We start from the raw sequence: 15,690 nt of genomic DNA on the forward strand, positions 1-15,690 counted from the left end.
GTGGTACACCAGCCTAGTTGCCCTGCAGCAGGTGGCATCTTCTGGAGCAGGGATCAAACCTGTGTCCCCTGCCTTGGCAGGCGGATTCTTAACCACTGGACCACCAGGGAAGTCCAAAAAATTTTTAATTAAAAAAAAAAGAGAGAAAACAAAACAGGGAGTTCCCTGGTGGTGTAGTGGTTAGGATTTGATGATTTCATCATGGAGGCCCAGGATAAGTCCCTGGCTGGGGAACTGAGATGCCACAAGCCGAGAGGCACAGCAAGAACAAAACCAAACCAAAGCAACAACAAAAAGTCCCCAGTCCCTCTCCTGCTGGTCCTTGGAGAAACCGGTGCCAGGTTCTCCCAGAACCCTCTCTCCATGGCCAGTGCTGAGCTTCTGCTTCCCTGTCATATTTTCCCCTCCCACAGCTATGGCTGCTTCCTCCTTATGGCTAGTAAGAAGGTGAGAGAGGCCTGGAATGAGGAACCCAGAACCCACTGCATCCCACCCCCACCCCCATTCCCTTTTTCAAAAGAAAGAGAAGCAGCAGGAGAGTCGGAGAGAGCTCCATTTTATTATAGAAAATAAAAACAAAAACAAAAACCCAGGCAATTGAGAAGGAAGGAGACATGGTGGGAAGAGAGTTGAGGTCCCTCATGACTCACCCCACACCCTCGCAATTCAATTCAATTGTGAACCACCAGGAGGAACAGAATTAAATAACTAGAGGGGGATACAGAGTTAAGATTCCCAGCCTTCCCTCTTGGGGGAAAGTGAGACACGGGAATACTGAGCAAAAGTGGAGGAAGCCATACCCCGGGTCCCCCCAGTGCGGGGACTCCAGGGGACAGGGAAGAGGATTCTACATGGACACGCAAGTAGGCGTGGGTTGTAAACCCAGGACTTTGGCAGGTGGGGCTGGAGATGGTGGGGGTGTGGGGCTGTAAACCAGGCTGTAGTCAAGAGAAGCAGCAGGAGCTGTAAACAAAGGGGCAGGGACCTAAGGAATAGGAGGGAGAGGTGCTGGAAATGCAGTGGGGGCTGGGTCTCCCGGGGAGATGGGGGAGCCTCCAGGGGGTGGTAGGGAGTCGAGGAGAGTGTACCCTGCCCGTGGAGATGGCAAGGGTGCTCCATCTCTACCCCTGCCCTGTGAGCTCTGTGCTCCTCCCCAGGACTGGATGGGGGTCTCGGATCACCTAGGAGGCACCAGCATGTCTGAGGAGGGTGGAAACTGAGCGGTTGCCTCTGCCCCCAGAAACAGGAAGAGGAAAGCGAGGTGGAAGATGCTGGTTGCCCTTCCCTGCCAGGCTCATGCTGAGGGTCTGTCTGTCTGCTCTGAACCTTCTGGGTTCCAGAATCTTCAGTTCCGGGAAGGAGGGAGGTGTATCTCCGTGTTGGAAGAGGGTCACCTCCGACAAGACTCATCTGTGCGAGAGGAGGCAGCAAGGATAGAGGATGAGAGAGGGTCTCCGCCTCCCGCCTCCCCACCCACTGCCCACACTGAAGGCCAGTTGGCGCAGAAAATCTTATAACATCTCCCACATCCTGAGTGCCTGTTGCTACTGCTAGTAACAGCAGCCATCACTCATTCCATTTAGCCTGGATTCTCTGCCAGCCATGCTCATCACTTGTTTAATTTTGCAATAACCCCGGAAACGTTAAGTTATTCAGCGTCCAGCCATAGTTCCTAAGTGCCTCCCCAAAAGTTCTTAGCCCTCTCAACAATTCCAAGAGGTGGTTATTATTAACATCATTTCAAAAATAATAAACTGAGGCCAGAGGTCAGGCAGTTACCCTGAGGTAACACCACAAATAAGAGACAAGATGGAATTCAAACTCAGGCCTGTCTGATCCAAATCCTGTGTTAACCACACTATAGCACTCAAAAAGAGTCTAGTTTAGAAATGTGGAGATCTTATGTGCCCTTCGCTTCTCAGGACCTCAGTTTTCCCATCTGTTAAAAGGAACTGTGAAAGAGGAGAGTGAAAAAGTTGGCTTAAAGCTCAACATTCAGAAAATTAAGATCATGGCATCTGGTCCCATCACTTCATGGAAAAATAGATGGGGAAACAGTGGAAACAGTGACAGACTTTATTTTTTGGAGTTCCAAAATCCCTGCAGGTGGTGACTGCAGCCATGAAATTAAAAGATGCTTGCCCCTTGGAAGAAAAGCTATGACCAACCTAGACAGCATATTAAAAAGCAGAGACATTACTTTGCCAACAACGGTCCATCTAGTCAAGGCTATGGTTTTTCCAGTAGTCATGTATGGATGTGAAAGTTGGACTATAAAGAAAGCTGAGCACCGAAGAATTGATGCTTTTGAACTGTGGTGTTGGAGAAAACTCTTGAGAGTCCCTCTGACTGCAAGAAGATCCAACCAGTCCATCTTAAAGGAATCAGTCCTGAATATTCATTGGAAGGACTGATGTTGAAGCTGAAACTCCAGTACTTTGGCCACCTGATATGAAGAACTGACTCATCTGAAAAGACCCTGATGCTGGGAAAGATTGAAGGTGGGAGGAGAAGGGGACGACAGAAGATGAGATGGCTGGATGCCATCACCGACTCAATGGACATGAGTTTGAGTAAACTCAGGGAGTTGGTGATGGATAGGGAGGCCAGTCCATGGGATCGCAAAGAGTCGGACACGACTGAGAGACTGAACCAAATGAACTAAAGGAGCTGTTGGGCTAGAGTCCCCGCCAAGCTCCTTCCAAGCGCCATCATTAAATCCCCCTTCCTCCTGAACCGCAATGCCCGCTCCGACCAGCAGGCGGCGCCAATGGGCCGGCGAAGTCTAGGCTCACCCACTATCAGGGCCTTGGTGCGCAGCCCGCCCTGAAGCTCTGGCTGCAGTAACAGCAGTTCCTCCTCCTCCTCTTCGTCGTCGGCTTGGGCCACTGGGGGACTGGGGGCGCTGGGGGCCTCAGGCTCCGGGCCCAGCTCTTCTAGCACCGAACTCTCCGAGGGATACTGATACGTGGTCTCCAGGGCTGTCTCGCTGAAGGAGATCTTGAGCTGAGGGTGGGAGAGAAAGCGGGAAGGAGGCGAGGTCAGACCGCAGGGTAACAGGTGCAGGACCACGGGGAGTGGGGACTGGGTTTGGGTACGACTCGCTGACTTTGCCCGCCCCAGCCACTCTGGAAGCCAGTTTTCCTTTCGGTACTGGCTACTCGCTGGCCAATCCCAGATTTCCCCTCTTCAATCATATCGTTTGAAAAACATTGACTTTGGCCTGAGCTTCGGCAGGGGCCTGGGTAGCAGGAGTGAGGAACCCAGGATCAAGGTTTCTGCTTTTAGAGTGTGGGAGGTGGAAAGATAAAGAGAAATTAAAAACCTGGATATAAGTCCTGTGATCAGAACTGAGTCTTTGGGCACCCTGGGGGCAATCAGGGGGGCTCACCAGGGGAGGTGAGAGCTGTCTCCTGGGTAGGAAGGAGCTGGCTGGGAGGGAGTCACAGGCAAAAGCCAAGACAGGCACATTGGTTTCCAGAGTCTTGGTCCCTTGCTGTTCGAGGGAGAGCCCAGGACCCTGAACACCAGCCCCTCCCACCTCACTCATTCCTCTCCTGCAGCTGAAGTGAGCCCCCAGGAAAGGGTCTTGGCTCTGACAGGGGAGCAGAGACCAACAGAAAAGCCAGAGGAAGGGAGACTGTCCCCCGAAACCCATTGAGATGATAAGCCCAAGTCCCTGAAAGCGGTAGCTGCGGGGGAGGTGACAGGGCAGAGAGGAAAGTCCAGGCAAACACAGGACGGGGCTGGAGATTGCACCAGAAGGGACGTGCAGTGACAGAGACAGGCGACCAGAGGAATCTGGAGGGGGCAGAAAATCCTCGGGAACGTACTGGCGCAAGAGCCAGTGAGCCCCAGCTGTTCTCACCACCTTTTTACCCTTCCCCTCTGCCCTCCTAAGAAGCTCAAGGGGAAGGGGCAGGGTGGGATTAACTCTGGGAGCCAAAGCGATTAAGGAGACAAACAGGAGGATTCCATGCGAACTGCTCGGAAAGGTCCAGAGGATCTCCTGGGCCTTCTCTAGCATCCGTTGGGGAACCTGGGGGTTGGGGGCCCTGCATCCCCGAGTCTCTGCATGGACTGGCGTATGAGAAGAGAGTAACCAGGATTGTGGCTGGACAGGTGGTTGCTAACACCTGGGTCCCCATGGGAAGCAAGAACTCAAGAGATGTGTGTGCATGTGTGTGTGTGTGTGTGCGCGCGCACGCACATGCGTGTGTCACTCTCTGAGTCCAAACCTGGCATGGGCCACCTCTCTGGTCACAAAAGCCAGAACCTGGCCAAGGCCTAGGAGGGGCTCCAATGTGCCCCTCCCCACTCAACACTGTGCATCCTCCTCCACTCCAGCCACATGGGCTGTGATTTCCTCCAGGCCCACCCCAGGCACTCTTACCTCAGGGCCTTTGCACTGGCTGTTCCCTCAGCTTAGAATACTCTTCCCCCAAATATCGCCGTGGCTCCCTCCCTTTGGATCATGCTATTATTTGCTCCTCCTACCATCTGGCCCTCAAAGTTCCATTTGTCCCTGTCCTAATTTTCTCCAATAGTCACTTAACCACCTTCTAACCTAACCTACCAAAAAGAAAGTTAGTCGCTCAGTCGTGTCCAACTCTTTGCAACCCCAAGGACTGTAACCCACCAAGCTCCTCTGTTCATGAAATTTTCTAGGTAAGAATACTGGAGTCGGTTGCCATTGCCTTCTCCAGGGGATCTTCCCGATCCAGGGATTGAATCCAGGTCTCCTGCATTGCAGGCAGGTTCTTTACCGTTTGAACCACTAGGGAAGCCCTAACCTACCAGAGGATTTACTAATTTGGTTACTTATTTTTGTCTGCTGTCAATAGAAGCATGGAAGTTTCTTCAATGGGTAAGGAAGGTTCCATTCATCCAGACATTAGATGGCGTCCCAACAGACCAACCCTGGGGGAACACTCTTGCGGGGTGGGGGGGTGCAGGCCAGCCTGCACACAGTCGACCCCCGGTCCGCGTCTGTGGAACAGCCAGCTGGTAGAATTGAGTGACAGGAACCAGACCCCTTATATCCTAACTTCTCCAAAGGAACCACGTCTACTGCTGACAGGTTTACCCAAACTTCTGGAAACCCACTTCTGTTTTCTTTTCATGTCACTTTTTGAGATACCGAGCTCTGTAGTTTATTATCCGCTCTGGTAAAAGGAGCCATTTTATTTGCTCTCTGTCCATGTTTGTCTCTCTCCCCCAACCCTGCTTCTCTCCTCACCACCCCAACTTCTGACTGGGCTTCTCAGGAATGCACAGCCTTCATGGGGTGTGTGTGTTGGGGGGGGGTGGGTATGGATGGGATGACTCACTCACTCCTCTCTCATCAGCTATATAAGGTCACGAGGGGGCTGGGGAGAGGAGGGGCCGACCTCCCAGCCAGAGGGGCCTCTGGGGAAGGGCACGGGCCATGGCCCAACCCTTGGGCTCCAGTGGCAGGGCTGGGGCTTCTTTCCCAGTGCAGGGAGATGTTTGATGGAATTAGCCTGCAAACAGGAGTTATTTAGGGAAAGGGGTACAGTGTTAGACAGCAGGGTCCTCCTATCCCTGATCTGATAGGCAGGGCTGGACATGCCCGTCCCTGATGAGCAGGGTGCTGGGAGAGAGGAGAAGGCCTCAGGGAGAGCTGAGGGGAAAGTGTCTGGGCCCAGAGAACTCTGCACTGCTTCTTCCCCACCCCCACCTGAAGCAGCCACTTCCTTATTCTCTCACCACATCCTGAGCACAGTTCTGGCCAGGCCCATGGCCCCATGTTCGCCACTCAGCCCCACCAGCCTTCCGGCCCCCACCCCAGGCTTCCTGTTTGGGCGATCTGCTTCCGGCTCCCTCGCTCCCTGACCTAGGACTAGAACCTAGGACCTCCCTCACTCTCACAGGTCCTGTCCTGCACTCAGTCCCTGGCCTTTGGGCCCCAGACTTCATGTCTTCCCCTCTTTGTTCCTCCCCAGAGGCACAAGACAGCCTCTACGGTAGTAAGTGACTTCTCTGAACATCTCACCCTGGCTGTTCCTGACCTAGTTCCTTGCCCAGCCCGGAGGCAAAGGGGTCACCTAGCAGTCAGCTCAGGACAGACCCAGGGACCACGGCTCTGGGATGGGAGCTTGAGCTTCATGTGAAAATGAGCTGGGGTCTCAAGTGACTCCCGACCTTTGTGCTTTCCCACTGACACCGGGGACACGAAAAACAATCTGAGGATGACACATATGGGATGAGGGCTGGAGCTGTGTTAGATACAGAACTTCTCTTTCCTTGGAGACTTTCAAGCTGGAAACTGGTGTATGGGGCAGGAGTTGGGCCAGCGCCAGGGAAGAAGTCAGCTTGGCTGTTTCCAACTTCCCTGCACCGCCTTTTTTCCAGTTTAACCTCTGACCTTCTGCTGTCCCCAGTCCCCAACCCTGCCCTCGACTCCCATTGTGCTCTCTGCTCTCAGCACAGTGCCTCCAAATTCACTTCTCTTTCTTTCTACCCCAAGAGGAGGGAGAGGCCAGGAAGAAAGGGGAAAACCAACTGCTGAGCCAGTTCTGGGGAGGGAGGGGATGCCCAGGGAGGAAGGACTGGGAGGGAGTGGTGGGGGGGAGTATTTTGGAAGAGGAGAAGGCTTTTCTTGTCCCAAGAGAGAAGGGAGCACTGTCTGAAGCTGTGGCCCAGCTGGGGGTGTGCAACCCCGAGGTCACCCACTTCAAATGGCCTCTGTGTGCGTCTCTCCCATGGGGCAGACTCGGGGTTCAAAAGCCTTCTTCTCTCTGCTCCTTGGCCAGCCCCTGTTCCACTCCCCTCCCCCACTATCCTAGGATGCCCCCACTCGGCTCTGCAACACCCCCTTCCTTGGGTCTTTGAGCTGTTCCTCCACTTGCTTCTCTCTGCCATTTCTCCCTAAAACCCCAAACCCTTCTGCCTTCCCAGGCTTCCTACCCCGGCATTCTTTTGCCCACTTTTGCCCTGCAGACCCTGCCCGCGTAGACTCCAGGCTGTGGCCTCAACTCGGGTCTCCCACCCAGATGGGCTGGGCTGGGTCACAGACTCGGGAATGGAAAGCATGGGGGCGGAACTCAGAGCCTGAGGGAGAGAAGAGTGAGGAGCCTGGGCACACCCTGAGAGAGACACACCCAGGACAGCTAGCCTGATTGCGGAGCGGGCTCCTTGGGCTGGGAAATGAATGGAAAAGAAGGGCCACAAAAAGGAAGGGCGTGTGTTCAGGGTAGGAAGGGTGGCAGCAGGAATGAACAAGAATAGATGAAGACAAGGATACAGAGGTGTAAAAAAAAGGAGAGAGACAGGAGTCCACAGAGCAGTGATGGTGGGCTGGGCGAGAAGTCTGGGTTGGCTGCTCCCTACCTGTTTGTGGCGCCTTTCAGGGGACCCCTTGACAAGGCAGCTGCGGCTGAGGCGGAGGTAGCCCCCCAGAACCAAGATCTCCTCGGCAGTCGGGTACCGCTTCTTCCCAGCCCCAGGGACCGCTGCGTCAGCTGTGGCTGGGGCGGCTGGAGTGGTGGGGGCTGCAGGGGGCACGGACCGCCGGGGGTTGACTGTGAAGGTGTGTCCGCTGCGGCGGGGGGCCCCCACCCCTGGCCCTGCCTTCACCCCGTAGAAGAGCCGGCTCATGAGGGGATCCCCAAGGGACTGGGGGGCAGGTGGGGCTGGGGGTGGGGGAGACAGAGGGGTTGCAGGTGGGGGCCGGAGTTCCCCTGCTTCCTCTTCCTGCCGTCTAGAGGCTCCAGTCCCGGCGTCCTCTGGGGAGAGGGGGGAGGGTGCAGAGCAGCGGTCCTGCAGGGCGCCCAGAGGCCTGCTCTGAGTGCCCGCCTCCTCCTTCTCAGCCTCCCCTTCTCCAGCTTCTGCACCCAAAGGACCCACGTGCTTCTTGGCAGACTCTGGAGTGTCCGGTTTCTGGGGCTGAGGCTCTGTGTCCCTGGGTGTCCAGTCTCGGACCTTCCCAGAGTTCAGGGTCCATTTCCAGCCTTCCAGTGGCCGCAGGCCCCTCTCGCCATCCTCCACAGGACTGGGCCTTTCCTCTGCTCCCTCTGGTCCTGCAGAGCGACTGTCTGGAGCCTCCCTTGTTGGGGTCTCTGACGACGCTGTGGTCCCTTCTGGGACCATTCTTGGAATCGGCCTCTCGTCTTTTCTCCCCCATTCCTCTGAGCAGTCTTTTCTTTCTTCTCCTGAACTCGGCCTCCACTCTGACGCCTCCAGTTGTCCCAAACTCTGTCCCTGAGACTCTCTGGGGTCGGGCCTCCATTTACGGGACTCTGTCAGGCCAAGCTTTTGGTTGTCAGACTCTTCCGGGCTCAGTCTACTGTCCACCACCTCTGTTCTCCTGGGGCTTTGTTCTCCGGGCTCTGCCAGTCTCAAACTCCGCTCAGGAGTTTCTCCAGGGCTCAGCCTCCATTTCCGCACCTCTGACAGTCTGGAGCTCCTGTCTCCAGCCTCTCCTGGGCTCTGCCTCCAGTCCCGAGACTCCAAAGGCCTGGGGCTCGACTCTCGAGCTCCCCCTATCCCCAGCCTCTTCTCTCTGGCCTCCCTGGGACTAAGCCGCTCTTCCCTGGACTCTCTTCCTTTGGGGCTGGGATCCCGTGTCTCCCCAGGGCTGGGTCTCCGCCCCCGGGTCTCCAAAGGTCCAGGCCGTCTGTCCGTGAGTAGCTCTTCACTCCGCTGCTGCTGCTGCTGGCGCTCTTGCCGGATAAATCGGTTCTGGTGTACGGGCCCAATGGCCTCCAGGAGGACAGCAGACTCGTCTGGGTTTGGAGGTCCAGCCTCCGTAGTCCCAGGCACAGGGCTAGGCTCCCCAGGAGACAGACCAAGCTTGGCCCGGCGGCGCTCCAGAAGGCCCCGCTTCCAGGCTGGCATCTGCGACAGCCGCTCCCGCTCTGCCGTCTCACGGCCGCGAACGGCTGCCTCTTCCTGCCGGCGCCGGGCTAGCAGCTGTAGCTTCCAGTCTGGGATGGTGGCCATGGTCGCCTTGGGGAGGGTGGGGGAACGCTGGGGGGCAGAGAACAGGAAGGAGAGGCTCCAGAAGGGCCCAGGAGGTGAGAATGGGGGTGGGGGGAGAGGAAGCAGGGGGAGAGGTGGGACACAGAGGAGCTGAGGGTGAGAACAGTAGGAAAGGGGGCGCCGGGGGGGTGGGCAGAGAAAGGGGAAAAACTGAGAAAGTGAAGAGGAAACTAAGAGCCAGGTGATGGGGTTGGGGGAGGTGGGTCGAGAGGAAGAGTGGAGATTCAGCAAAGAGACAGGAGTCAGACTTGTGGGTACAGGTTACTGGGCATCAGAGACAGTCCCCAGGTTGTGAGAAGAGGGAAAAACGAAAGAAGTTGGCGCGAGGGAGAAAAGAGAAGAGAGGCTAGGGGTGAGCGGGGAAGGATCCGAGCGAGGTTGCCTGACCGCTACCCCAGGAGCGGCGGGAGTGGGAAGCGAGGTCAGCGGGATCCCCGGCGGAGAGCGGGCAGTGGGACCTGAAGGGGTGTCGGGAAGGTGGGAGGGCGGAGAGTGGACAGGTCCAGGGAAGAAGGGGGAATCGGGGGCAGAGGGGCAAGGGAGCTCGGCGGCTGCAGCCCGGCGAGTCTCAGCGCGGGCCCCGGAGGTCCGGGCTCCCCTTCCAGCTCCGCTTGAGCCACGCCTCTCCGACCCCCCAGCCCCCACCCCTCCGCCCTGCACTCCGCCCCGGGGCGGGCCAGGGGAAATACCCTCCCCCGGGGACTTTCGGAACCCGGCGATCGGAGCTGCCAGCTTGTTCCCAGAACCCTGGCGTCCACCCCCCACCAACCCTAACCCGGTCCCGGCCCAGCCGCCGGCCTCCCCCACCGGCGATGCCCCGGGGTCCCGGGCAAGCGAGCGCCCCAGGCGTACGGAGCACCGGCTCCACACCGCTTCTCTCCGGAGCCGGCCAGTCTTGCGCCGGGGTCTTGGCGCTCATGGAACCCCGACCTCGCCAGCCGTCCCCACCCGGCTATGACCGCACTGATGGGCAATCTCGGCACAAAGAGAGGAGAGGCAGCCCGAGGTCCGCGCCCGGGATGGAAGGGAGGGGACACCCCCTCCCCAAGTCTGAAGCCCCTGGGTCAACTCACACGCCGCGGGGCTCCCGGGGGAGGGGGAGCGAAGGAGCCTGACGTCCGGAGAGAGGAGGAGAGAGGAAGAGGAGGAGAGAGGGATAGAGGGAGATCCGGGGCCGGAGGTGGGGGGGTGCGGGGTGGCTCGGGAGCGGGGAAGGGAGGAGAAGGGGAGGGACGGAGACTGAGACCCGGGGGCCGGGCGGGGGGCGGCCGCCGCTTTGTCTGAGGACAATGGGGAGAGGGAAGGGGGCGCGGGGCGGAGCCGGGCGCGGGGGCGGAGCCTCGCTCCCCGGCTCCCCCTCGTGGGGCCTCGGCCCCGGGACTCTTTTCCCGCCGCGATCCCCGGCCCTCCGCGGTCCTTCCCCAGGGCCTCTCACGCGGCTCCCGCCCGGTAACCCTGGACAACCCAGGTGTCCAGACCCCCACCCCCAGCTCGCCAACCCGGGGCGGCGGCCCGTGACTCAGACCCCTCCAGGGACTTGGGGAGGAAGCGGCAGCTGCTCGGAGCCGGGCCCGCCCTTCCCATCTCCTGCCGCTCCTCCCCACGCTTTTGCCTACCCGGGCCAGCCTTTGTTACCGTGGGGGCGCTTGCCGGGCCCGTGGGGAGGGGGCGGCCGCAGGAGCAGGGCTGGGAAGACAACGGTTTCGGAAGCTCGCTCCCTTACCCGAACCTTTGCCCCACGCTTCCGTTTCAGCCCGTCCCCCACCCGGGTCTGCAGCGAGAAAATTGGGAGATTTGAAGGAAGGGGGACCGGGTGCTCCGGGAAGAGGGTGGAGGGCTGGGTCCGCGGGGAGTGGCCGCCGCCCAGCGGTCACCAGAAGGCGCGGCCGATGCCCAGACTCCAATGTAACTTGCCTTTCCCAGAGCCAGCCCTGCAGCTTTGAGAGACACTGACAGACTGCATTCTACACGTAGAAAAACCAGACTGAATTTTATTTTCCTGTAGCGCGAGTTCCTCGGGAGAGCAGGGAGCCTTTAGTCACCTTAGCTAAGAGCGAAAGAAACCGCTCAACTAGGTTCAGGAGGATGGAGCCTAGGGGCGGGGCCTAGGGAGCTGGAAAGGCCAGACAGTGGGCCTTGGTCCAGCTCCTGGGAGGGAGCTAGACGTGGAGAAAGGATCCCTGAGGCGCAGAGGGTAGTAACAGGGCTAAGGGAGTGGTCAAGCCAGACTCTTCTCTTGGTGAGGAAATTGTTAATGGAGGGTCAAGCCCTGAACTGTAAGTAGAGGGATAGGTTCCCAGCCACTCCTTCTTCCTGGCTGGTAAGAAGTGGCCCTTGGAGTCCAATGGCTGAAATTCAGTATGGAGCTGGAACCAAGGAGTGGAGGCTCAAGCAAGGAAAGGGACCACTCCTTCAGTCCATTGATTTGGGGCTCTGGTCTGAAGCAGTCAAGGCCTGGATGTTAAGGGAATTTGGGATAGGAGGGAGAGAGGAAGTACAGGGCTTGCAACCAGGGTTAACCCCTTACTCGGCCTCCCCATCCTGGGGCCGGGAGAGCAGGTGGAGTTTTCTTTGTAGCTGGGCCCGGAGGTAGCGGAGATCATGCTGGTCCAGTCCATGAGCCAGGCCCAGGTAGAGGGTAAGGAGGAGAGCAAGGAGCAGGCGGTCAGTGCCCAGGGTGGGTACCACCCATAGCACAGTCAGCAGCTCCACGCACACTGGATGGCGCAGGTGGGAGAAGAGTCTCAGAGCCCGGGGCGACTTCAGGGCCAGAGGCTCGCCCAGCCCCAGCACATGGTAGTACACCTAGCAGAGGGAGAATGGCTTAGAAATGGAGTCAAGCCCTTGTCGCAACTTAACTGCCTCTTTCCTCCCCTTCTGGGCACCCTCCTTCTATGACAGGCTCAGGAACCACCCTTCTGAGACTGGGGGTCCCGGACCCTCATCTCTGGCCCATGAACCTTCCCAGGCCCAAGAAGCCCATGATTCCTAGCCTTTAGGGCAGGGCCAGGGGGAGACTAGCTTATAAGAAAGGGAGGTGAAGGGATCAAAAACAAGAGGCAGATGGAAGACAATGGGAGGCAGAGGGACATCCTTGGAGGGGAAAGAGGTATTCTAGAAAGGATCAGATGTCTTGGGTAGGGATCTGGGAGCCTCACCTGTTTCAGGCCCATGAGCTCTGCATAGTCGAAGACGAGAAGGATGCTGAAGATGAGGAGCCAGGAAATGACGTGGAGGACAAAGCAGAGGAGGGGCACCCAAGTGGCCCACGGCTCAGTCCGAGTCTCCCACAACACAGGACCCCTGGGCACGGGCTCCCAGTACCGCATCACCAGCTGAGGAAGGAAGAGGGACTGGGTTTCCCAGCAGCCCACCCTTGACAGACCCAGACCCAGGGGCTGCCCCCAGTCCAGGCTGGCCGGCTGTTCTCCCCACCTCTATCATGAGCATGTTCACCATGTGGAGGGTGCTGGGTGGGGTCCTAAGGATGTAAGAATGACTTGTCTCCACTCTGAGGACTTAGAGAATGGATGAGAGTGACCGGATAGGCACACAAAATAGCCTATGCCAAGCACCCACTGAGAAGACAGGTGAGTACTAACCAGGAAGCTTTCTCTTGAGATCTAGGGAAGTGCTTTTGAAGAAAGGATAAGACTGAAGAGGTGTTAACAAGGCACTCTCAAGCGGGACAACATGAACAAAGTTGCCAAGGTGAGAATGCACACATCATGCCCAGGGGATCACAAGCAGTACATACTTCTTGATAAAAAGGAGAATGTGTGCTGTGAAAGAATGGGAGCTGAGATTAGTCCTGAACACCCTCAGTTCTCCTCCTAAACCCACCCTTTATCCGAAGCCTGAGGTTCTTGCAGCTCCAATCAATGACATCCTTCACACATGCTGTTTCCCTTGAGGACTCAGCTGCTAGGGCTTCATACCTGCAAGGCCAGGGCAGTGCATGCCACGTACAGTGACCTCTGAAGGACCCCAAAGTACCGGGACATCCATTCCTTCACGGTCTCAGTTGCCATGAGGCTGTGCTGCCCCACAAACAGTAACAGGAGCCCCAGATCCCAAAACAGCGGGACAAGGATGCTTTGGTCCTGCAGGGCAGCCAGCCATCCCTGGCGGGCATCTAGCGGGAGTTGGAAAAAGGTACAAAAGATCAAGAAGACTGTGGGAAACACTGTCTACCTTCATCTCTTCTTGGGGACCCGAGGCCATGTCCCTTAATGCTTTCAAGAGCCTTATCGCTTCCTCTCTAGGCTTTGCCCACCTCATTTTGCTATTCCCTGTTTCTCCCCTTTTCCCCATGCTTCTTTCAGAGCTGGGGAAGAACATTCCTGTTGGGCAGTCACGAAAGGCATGGCTGGAGTGCCCTTCTTGTTTCAGTTCTCCAAATGCTCCCTCTTTGTAACACCCTCTATAGTCCTCTCTAAGAAGCACTTTCCTGAGAATATTCTGTTCATTGCCCTTTCCCTCCCTCTCGGTTCTCACTCTCCCGCCTCTCCAAACCGCTAATCCCAGAGTTCCTAATTTAGCCCTCCGGTCTCCTCGGCCTTGTCTCGGCGGCTTTCAAGGCTCTAGTTCCCTCTCCAGAACTTCCCCCTGTCATTTGTCTCCAAGCCCCGCCCCACGCTCCCTCTGCTCCGGCTCCACCTCCCTACCCTAGAGCTCATCCTCTGTCCCTCCCGCTCACCCGGACTGCCAGACTCCGAGATTCTTCCAAGAAGTGGCCGAAGGGAGGTAAAGCGTACGAACTCCACTCCAGTGCCAAAGGCCAGGATGAAAGAGGCGAGGGCAGCAGGGATCAGGAGCAGTGCAGGGGCCATGGCGAGAAGTGGAGGGGTGGGGAAAGGGGCGGGTTTGGGATTCCCGCGGCCGCAGGCTCCGCCCCGGGCCCGCCCTCCGTCTGGGACCCTTCCAGGCGTGGGGCGGGGCTCCCGCGCGCCTGCGCCGGGTTTCCGGCCGGTGCGCACAGCTCGCTCACACCCAGCTGCGGAACAGCTGCCCTGGGTTCCTTTTCCCACCCAACGATCTCCGCGTCACAGAAGGGAGTGTTAGAATCCCGAGTGAGGGATGAAAAGGGCAGATGTTGTGCAGTCACTCACGTGGGTTGAATCGCAGCTGGGTTAGTTTTCTCATCCAAAATGAAGACTATTTCCCTCTTGCAGGGTTCTTGCAGAAACAGCATTATGAACCAACCCCCTTTCCTTTAACAGCTTTGACTTGAAAACAGCCAGAGTCAGAGGTTACAAAGCCTCAGTTAACACTGGTAATGAGCGGTGAGAGAACGGAAGACTGTTGACCTAAGCTGAGAACCCAAAGTTCTGAATCACCGATTGCAGCTTGTTAGGTGAAAAAGAGTGACTATTTTACCACAAATTAATGCTTATTCTGTGTTATAAAGTTGCCTCTCCACTTGCCAAGGGCAGAGAACTTGTCTGTAACACTGAAAGACTGGGTCTAATAATGCCAAAAGTGGCTGTTTTGTAACCATGAGTGTAACAATATGTTAAAATATTTGTGATAGAAAACTTTGTTATAGTTGTAAATTTTGTAGTAGGTTAAACTTGTGATAATTAACTACCTATGACTTTAGTCTGAAACCTCATTAGTTTGACTCCACTTACTAGTCAGAAAGCACTAAGATCTTTTGTCCAAAATGTTTTCCTACACATCTGTTTGTAATACCTACAGACGAACATTCACATCTAAAAATCAAAATAAAAGCAAGGTTTTTCTCCACTAAATATCATGTAGCTAAGGACCTAGGCATAAGCTAGTAAGGACCTTAGAGATCATTAAGCTAATTCTTTCAGATAATAGAGGAAACATAGGCCTAAAGAGATAAAGAAAATTTCCTAAGATAAGGAACTGCTAGTCCTGTGGGCTCAGGGATGACAAAATTGCCCAACAGCATGCCACAGGCTCTACATTCCTTTCCCCTCGCAGACTCAGTACTCCCATTCTCCTCTGAATCAAAGCTGTTGTGAACTGTGCTACCAGACAGCATGTTTCCCTCCTGATTCACTTTCCATCCTAAACCTCAGGAAGCTGTCCTGAATGTACCTCATCAAAGAACATCACAGCTTTAGAGGGAAGCCTCTCTATATAACTGTTCTGTCTTGGCAAACCTTTTGGGTTCACAGGTGGTCACAACAGACCTGCGGGTACTGGGATACTGCAATATTCTTTGTGATTGCTCTACACTCTGCCTCCTAATTTTCACTTCATTAAACGCTCTCCAAATTATCTTGACTGTGCCATCGTTTGCTGTTAGGATCCTGATGGATTGACATTACACGATGTACAATGTATGAGCTGTAGGATTCATTGGCAATGTAAGAAAAGATCTCTTCTCTAGAAATTTGAATTGGGGCACTTAAATGTTACCAGTCATAAGTGGATGTGCACATGAGTGGTAAGTGGGGCTACAGAGGCAGCAGGTGCTGTAAGAAATCCAGAACCTCAAGGACTCAGACAGCAGCAGACAGTACAAGCCTTTGGGTAGGGCAAGGGGACTACTATTTATCTAGGTCCTACTGTGGGCCACACCCACAATGGCTGTGCTTAATATATATTGTGAGGTTGGGTATGTTTAATTTTTTAATTTTTTATTTGGCCAGCAGCATGTGGGATCTTAGTTCCCTGACCAGGGATGGAACCCATGCCCCCTGCATTGAG

General features: G+C 56.1%; 2 protein-coding genes across 3 annotated transcripts; both read right to left on the reverse strand.

Annotated features, from left to right (window-relative positions):
• Nucleotides 1-276: 276 nt before the first annotated feature.
• Nucleotides 277-9,713, reverse strand: PPP1R18 (protein phosphatase 1 regulatory subunit 18). Its single transcript, XM_055574603.1, has 3 exons — nucleotides 7,354-9,713; nucleotides 2,796-3,006; nucleotides 277-1,410 (listed from the first exon to the last, which is right to left on the reverse strand). The coding sequence occupies exons 1-3, from the start codon at nucleotides 8,962-8,964 to the stop codon at nucleotides 1,391-1,393; spliced, it is 1,842 nt and encodes a 613-aa protein (XP_055430578.1). The 5' UTR covers nucleotides 8,965-9,713; the 3' UTR covers nucleotides 277-1,390.
• Nucleotides 9,714-10,974: 1,261 nt separating this feature from the next.
• On the reverse strand, nucleotides 10,975-13,854 carry NRM (nurim). 2 transcript variants are annotated; one of them, XM_055571030.1, is made up of 4 exons: nucleotides 13,703-13,854; nucleotides 12,942-13,138; nucleotides 12,162-12,338; nucleotides 10,975-11,808 (listed from the first exon to the last, which is right to left on the reverse strand). In XM_055571030.1, the coding sequence occupies exons 1-4, from the start codon at nucleotides 13,833-13,835 to the stop codon at nucleotides 11,527-11,529; spliced, it is 789 nt and encodes a 262-aa protein (XP_055427005.1). In that variant the 5' UTR covers nucleotides 13,836-13,854; the 3' UTR covers nucleotides 10,975-11,526. The 2 variants fall into 2 exon arrangements, 1 of the variants encoding a protein (XP_055427005.1); XR_008711473.1 differs by lacking the exon at nucleotides 10,975-11,808 and having other exon boundaries at nucleotides 12,205-12,338; nucleotides 12,847-13,138.
• Nucleotides 13,855-15,690: the final 1,836 nt, after the last annotated feature.

The sequence above is a fragment of the Bubalus kerabau genome, chromosome 3 (genome assembly GCF_029407905.1).
Source record: "Bubalus kerabau isolate K-KA32 ecotype Philippines breed swamp buffalo chromosome 3, PCC_UOA_SB_1v2, whole genome shotgun sequence".
NCBI lineage: Eukaryota > Metazoa > Chordata > Mammalia > Artiodactyla > Bovidae > Bubalus > Bubalus kerabau.